Source organism: Oratosquilla oratoria, chromosome 14 (assembly GCF_046742065.1).
Source record: "Oratosquilla oratoria isolate Oo_2021 chromosome 14, ASM4674206v1, whole genome shotgun sequence".
NCBI classification, from domain to species: domain Eukaryota; kingdom Metazoa; phylum Arthropoda; class Malacostraca; order Stomatopoda; family Squillidae; genus Oratosquilla; species Oratosquilla oratoria.
In genome coordinates, this window is record NC_134790.1 from 12,235,931 (window position 1) to 12,243,430 (window position 7,500).

At 47.5% G+C, this 7,500-nt stretch overlaps 1 protein-coding gene across 1 annotated transcript in view; it reads right to left on the reverse strand.

The window, feature by feature from the left end:
• Positions 1–1,624, reverse strand: part of LOC143032581 (ionotropic receptor 21a-like) — a 20,567-nt gene extending 18,943 nt beyond the window's left edge. The window contains exons 1-2 of the mRNA XM_076197448.1: positions 1,579–1,624; positions 835–1,077 (exon numbers count right to left, since the gene is read on the reverse strand). Of these exons, the coding sequence (XP_076053563.1) occupies positions 835–1,077; positions 1,579–1,624 (289 nt within the window). The remainder of the gene's footprint in view (positions 1–834; positions 1,078–1,578) is intronic.
• Between the last annotated feature and the right edge of the window lie 5,876 nt (positions 1,625–7,500).

The window sequence follows — 7,500 nt, forward strand, 5'->3', positions numbered from 1 at the left end:
GGCTAGCTGAGATTAGGCAAGGTTTCATGAGGTGAGGTGAGGCGAGGTTATGTTAGGTCAGGTCATATTAGGCTAGGTTAGAAATACTGATAATTCATTGAGAATATATTTTACGAAAGTACTGTAAATACTCTGACAGTTCATCTTTCACTGCTATTGATGTGAGAGTACAAGGATCATATGCCCATTAGTTCTTCGCACTTGTAGTATGCAGCACACTACCTCCTCCGCTTCCTCCTCCTCCTCCTCCTCCTCCTCCTCCTCCTCTCTTCCTCCTCCTCCTCCTCCTCCTCTCTTCCTCCTCCTCCTCCTCCTCCTTACTCCTCCTCTTCCTCTCCTCTTCCTTCTCCCCCTTTTCTTCCGTGCATTTTGTCTCTACACCTCTCGGTGACCCTTTCGCTGTAAATGATAAAATAACCCACAGGACCTCATTCTCGTGAAAGTCTCTGCATTTCTCTATATACCAAGGGTTCCTTCCCCCTTATAAGGGAGGTAGCCAAATCAAAGACACCCACCCCCCTCCACCCATCCCACTCCCATCCGTCACCCATTCATCTCCCTCTTATCTTAGTTCCTCGTGAACAAAGGGTAATCCCTGTCTCCCGCCCACTACCCGAGTCAGAAGCAATGCAGCAAGACACAGCACACCCACAGCAGGGATCCACTCCCTCGTTTACACGATGACCCTCCCTCCCCGTCCCCTTAAGTGAAAAATAGGGAAAACGAGAAAAAATCCCTTCGGGCTGCATCGAAAGTGTCCGCATTTAGTATATCCATATCGCTTTAGAATCCTTTCATTCCATATTTGGCAGTACAACCCCAGGAACTGCTTACCCCTGCCGTCGTTCCCCGCCTGCAGATGCTGCCCTGAGACGCAGCCGCCGATGCCGCCAATCAGAACCACGACCGCCGACACCACGACCGCCGCCGCCGCCATTGTCGGCTTTGAGGGCGCTGTCGGTTCCGCGTGATGGTCTCCTGCTCTCCGCCACAGCCGAAAGCCGTTTGAAATCTCCGTCGAAGGAACGGCCCATTTCTTGGGTGTAAAGGGGATGCGAGGGGTGGGCGTGGCGGCACCTCAAGCGCGAGAAAAAGCAATTAAAGATGTAGCTCACATGCAAGGGAAATGTTGCATAAAAGGGTACTGCATGTGAAACGAGCCAAGTGAACAAGGCTGAGCCAAAAGGAGACATCTGTAGCGATTCCCAGGTAGGACAGTCATGGAATTCTGTTAAGTGGTTCATTAGGAATCTAAGCCACCTTTTCGTCTTTTCATAGTTCCAAGTAACAACCAATCGGTGGTAAAGGAAGTACGTTTGAGCGGCAGGCAAGAGTGTCTCTTTCAATGTGAGAAATTACTATTGACATATCACAAAACGAAAATCCCATAACCGTTCTGAACTACAACCGTGAAGTGGGTGGAAATGAGGGAATTTCAAGTGAAACCCGAGTGACTGAATAAGACCAAGAGAAAGAAAAAAAAAAGAATGAATATTTGTTCTATAATTATTGTGGGCCAATAAAAGTAACTATCTAATCCCTTATAAGGCGGAAGAAGATCTTGGTATACAGACAGACATGCGGACACAAATTCACGAAGATCAGGTCCCATGGGTGACTTCATCACTTATAGCTGAGGGGCTGCCGTGAAGAGTAAAGCAAGATAACAGCAGCAGAAATGAGAGTATTACGGATGATATACGGAGTAATAACGAAGAAGAGACAGGAAAAAGAAACGTGGATATATTGGCAAAACTTGGAGTAGAATCAATAATATCAGCAGAAACCAACAACGATGGTTTGGCCATCTAATGAGAATGGAAGAGCTCAGGTTGCCAAAGAGAATACACAACTGGGTACCAGACGGGAGAAGACTAAGAGGAAGTCCAGGGATGAGATGGGAACAAAACATCGATGAAGCACAGGAGCAGAGAGGAACAGGGCTGGGGGAAGTAAAGGAGAACGAGATGTGTCTTGAAGGACAGAGTTGAGACGTTTCGTGCATCGCTACTGACAGGTCCTAGCCCAGTGGTTCTCAACCTTTTCAGCCCATTCCCTTCTTCATGAATTCTCAATATTCGTGCGGTTCCCCTTCATTTCTCTCTCAAATACCACCACGTAATATATATATATATATATATATATATATATATATATATATGTATACATATATATATATATATATGTGTGTGTGTGTGTGTGTATATATATATGTGTGTGTGTGTGTGTGTGTGTGTGTGTGTGTGTGTGTGTGTGTGTGTGTGTGTGTGTGTGTGTGTGTGTGTGTGTGTGTGTGTGTCTGTGTGTGTGTTTGTGCATATGTGATTATTCAACGTGGGAAATTTGAGAACAGATAAGAAACGAAAACACGAGAAGAGCTTTTGAGCTTTATTACCGACGTTTCGACACTGGTCGAAAAAAGATGTGTCAAAACGTCGGTAATAAAGCTTAAAGCTCTTCTCGGGTTTCCGTTTTCTCTTTGTCCTCAATATAATATACGAGTATATATATATATATATATATATATATATATATATATATATATATATATATATATATATGGTGTTCTAGCAAGCATGCGTTTGGTTTACCCTTACTAATTTATGGATATATACAAAGAATATGTATCTCCAATCTCATTGACGTACATTTTTTCTCTTACGTTGTCGAGTGAATTCCTCCGGGATTTTTAATCTAATGAATGGAGTTTTATTCTTCAATATAGCTTCTCCACTTTAAAATAAACGCTATGCTTTTCCCTTGCTCTCAACTTCACAGCCTCTGTAAGCACATCACCAAGCCCTATCTTCCTCTCTCTCTCCCTCATAGCTTTCCACCCTAGCCACTGCCCGCACCCACTTACCCCTTCGTTCCTCCAATACTAATACTCTGACCGGATGAATCTCAAGATATCTGGGTGGTTTCCAACTGGTCAGTGTGGGGTCTTCCGAATTTCGACTTCGACTGAAAATCCTCGGGGCCCACCACTGGAGCGACTCGGGGCCCCCCACTGGAGCGTCTCGGAGCCCCACACTGGAGCGGCTCGGGATCCCACACTAGAGCGGCTCGGGATCCCACACTAGAGCGGCTCGGGATCCCACACTAGAGCGGCTCGGGATCCCACACTGGAGCGGCTCGGGGCCCCACACTGGAGCGGCTTGGGGCCCCACACTGGAGCGGCTTGGGGCCCCACACTGGAGCGGCTTGGGGCCCCACACTGGAGCGGCTCGGGGCCCCACACTGGAGCGGCTTGGGGCCCCACACTGGAGCGGCTTGGGGCCCCACACTGGAGCGGCTTGGGGCCCCACACCGGAGCGGCTCGGGGCGCCCCACACTGGAGCGGCTCGGGGCGCCCCACACAGGAGCTACTCGGGGCCTTCCGCTGGAGCTGCTCGGGGGCTCCCACTGGAGCTGCTCGGAGCCCCCCACTGGAACGTCTCGGGGCCCCACACTAGAGCGGCTCGGGGCCCCACACTGGAGCGGCTCGGGGCCCCACACTGGAGCGGCTCGGGGCCCCACACTGGAGCGGCTCGGGACCTCACACTGGAGCGACTCGGGGCCCCCAACTGCAGCGATTCGGGGCCCCCCACGGGACCCCCATTGGAGCGGCTTGGGGTCCCCCACCGGAATGGCTCGGGGCACCCCCACTGAATGGACTCGGGGGCCCCCACTAGAAAGACTCGGGGGGCCCCACTGTAGCGACTCGGGGGGCCCGATTGGAGGGAATCGGGGGCCCCCACTGGATGGACTCGGGGCCCCCCACTGGATGGACTCGGGGGGCCCCCACTAGAGCGGCTCAGGGCCCCCCACTGGAGCGGCTCGGGGGCCCCCACTGGAGAGGCTCGGGAGCCCCCACTGGAGGGACACGGGGGCCCCCACTGAAGCGACTCGGGGGGCCGCCACTGAAGCGACTCGGGGGCCCCCACTGGAGCGACTCAAGGACCCCCAATGAAGCGAATTGGGGCCCCCACTGGAGCGACTCGGGGGGGCCCCACCGGAGCGAATCGGGGTCCCTACTGGAGCGACTCGGGGACCCCCACTGGAGGGACTCGGGGGCCCCCACTGGAGGGACTCGGGCCCCTCCCCACTGGAGCGACTCGGGGGCCCCCACTGGAGCGACACGGGAGCCCCCACTGGAGCGACTCGGGCCCCCCCACTGGAGCGACTCGGGCCCCTCCCCACTGGAGCGACTCGGGGCCCCCCACTGGATCGGCTCGGGGGGCCCCCACTGGAGCGACTCGGGCCCCTCCCCACTGGAGTGACTCGGGGGCCCCCACTGGATCGGCTCGGGGGGGCCCCCACTGGAGCGACTCGGGAGCCCTCACTGGAGCGAATAGGGGGTCCCTACTGGAGCGACTCGAGGGGCCCCACTGGAGCGACTCGGGGGCCCCTACTGGAGCGACTCTGAGGGCCCCACTGGAGAGACTCAGGGGCCCCCACTTGAGCGACTTGGTGGGCCCCACTAGAGAGACTTGGTGGCCCCCACTGGAGCGACTAGGGGGGGCCCCACTGGAGTGACTCGGGCAACAAATAAACCAAAGTGGTGGAGTAGGGAAATTAGTAACAACCTCTCTCGTAAAAAGCATGCGCACAAAAAATATTTATCAACTAAAAGCCAAGACAGAATTCGCCGCGAAACCAAAACACTGATGAAGCGTAGTAAGAAAAATATTGAAGAGTATATTGCTGAGGCAAGCAAATCGAAAACTAAAAATTCTTTAGTTATGCGGCATTGGTCCACTAAACAACGATGAAGGTAAACATACGGATGATGAAAATGAGATGGCCTCAATCCTTAATAAATTTTTTGCATCCATCTTCACAGACGAGGATTCCTCAGTGTATCAGCCACCAGAACATAAAATGTCCCAAAACGTTTTAAATCAACTCATAATTACCGAGAGCGATGTCGTACAAGTAATTAATTAGTTCAAAATTAATAAAGCCTTGGGACCTGACCAAATTTCACCTGGAATTCTGCGAGAAGTCAAAAATCAAATCAGTAAACCCTTGTGCATCCTTTTCAACAAATCTTTAACACTTGTTAAAGTCTCATCAGACTAGAAATGTGCTAACGTAACACCAATATTCAAGAAAGGGGACAAATCACAACCAGGCAACTACAGACTGATTAGCCTGGCTTCGATTGTGTGTAAACTGCTAGAGACCATCATTCGCGACAGTGTAGTGAAATTTTTAGAAGAAAAGAAAATTATGAAAGATTCACATGACTTCCGTAGCAAACGCTCATGTTTAACTAATCTCCTCAACTTCTTTCATAACGTCTTTAGCAAATACGAGGAATGTAGATCTGTTGATGTAATTTATCTAGTTTTTCAGAAGGCATTCGATAAAGTTCCCCATAAACGATTGCTCGACAAATTAAAAACGCTCAGTATTTCTGGTAGTATCCACAACTGGATTGAAGATTGGCTCTCTGAGCGAAAACAGAGAGTTGTAATTAACGGGGCCTCATCCTGCTAGCTCGACGTTAAAAGTGGTGTACCGCAAGGATCAATTCTGGGACCCGTTTTGTTCTTAATATATGTAAATGATTTAGACGACGCCCTCCTCTGCAAAGTATCAAAATTTGCTGATGACACAAAAATTACCGGCAAAGTAACAACTACCAAAGAGAAAGAAACTCTGCAATACAATCTAGACAAATTATCAAGCTGGGCAAGCAAGTGGCAAATGAAATTTAGCGTTGACAAATGTAAAGTCATGCACATTGGAAGTAACAATGATCACATCCAATACCAAATGAATGGCGAAAAAAAAAACACATTACTGAACCTTTATAATTCCTTGGTCCGTCCCTATCTCGAATGCTGTGTACAATTTTGGTCCCCATACTACCAGAAAGATATTAGTAAAATAGAAAGAGTGCAACAGAGAATGACTAAAAAGATACCTAGGCTGAGAAATCTGCTGTATGAAGAAAGACTTAAAAATCTAAATTTATTCTCACTTTCAAAAAGGAGAATGCGAGGAGATTTAATCGAGGTTTTTAAAATGTTCAAAGGCTTTGACAACATCAATGTCGAAGATTACTTCTCATTAGACCAATCAAATACAAGAAGACGTCACGATTTTAAAGTAATTGGTAAAAGATTTTCTTCTTAAAGTAACCGGGTTGTTAATGTGTGGAATTCTTTATTTTCCACTGTCTTTGGAAGTAACACAACAACATTTAAAAATCGCCTAGATAAATACTTGGACTATAATCTGCAAATAGAATATTATCCCTTACAATAAAAGATCTGACAGCCCGGCATTTAATTGTAATTGGATATGATAGTGGTAGCAGTAGTGTTAGTTCATCTTCTATCGTCTAGTTGCTCTGTTTTCTTAACTGTAGCTTAGTATAGTAAACACAAACAGCCTCATTAGCGCCAGTAGGCCTGCTGTTGTTTGTTCTTCTTTTGTCTTCCCTTTGTGTTCCCCTTTGTGTCTTTGAGGGCATCCTAAGGCACCAGGGGAGATCCTTTTGAAGGCCCTAAGGACTGTTGGTAACCACTGCAGGGCTGCGGGCTTCCAGAGAGCGAAACACGAGTCAACAATTATCACCATTCAGCAAAATGAAAACCCATTGGCGTCACTTTGTTGACTTGGAAGTCTTGGGATAGGATCGGGAGGGAGAGAAGGGGAGTATGAGTTTTTGTATATAGAACCGTATCCTTTCGGGGAGTGGGGGAGGCACCGTCCCTGGAATAAAAAAAATAACTTCTAATCTTATTATTACTATTTTTTTTATCTTATTTTATTTTATCATTTTTATTATTATTATTATTATTATTATTTTTTTTTTTTTGGGGGGGGAACTACACCCCACCAATTTGATTTGGTAATTACCAGAAAATGTGGAAGTTAGATTTTTGAAGGAAAAAAATTCAAAGGGGGGGGGGGGCATTTCTCCTCCCTGACCCACACCCCCTACCCAGAAGGTACGGCCCTGGTATAATACCAGAGAGAGATTCTTGCCTGACATACAATGCATACCACGGAGGCGAATAGAATCGCTTGACGTTAATCAAAACAGGAGAAGGAGGAGGAGGGGGGGTGAGTGAGAATAAGGAGCCTAACTTCCACTCCCATGCCAGGCAGCCATGACAGCTCGAAAAAAGGAAATGAAACACGAAACTGGGAAAAAGCATAAATAAAAAACTGAAAGCATAAAAATCATTTATGCCAGCATTCGTCATCTGGAGATAAAAAAAGATAAATAAATAAAGAAAATATTGGTCAACTCCGCCAGCCTGAATGACACCTTTTTTATTTATTTACTTGTTTTATCATTTATTTTTATTTATCTATTTACTTACTTTTATTTGTTGATTTTTCTACCTTCCCTATCTCCTCTTTCCCTCCTTCTACGATACTGAACGAACACGACGACCAAAATGCTGTCTTTCGTGAAGAATATAAAACACGCTTGTATGCATAAATACTTATTTTCATTCTATTCTTGACCTAACGGAACATGAGAACTAAAGTTGA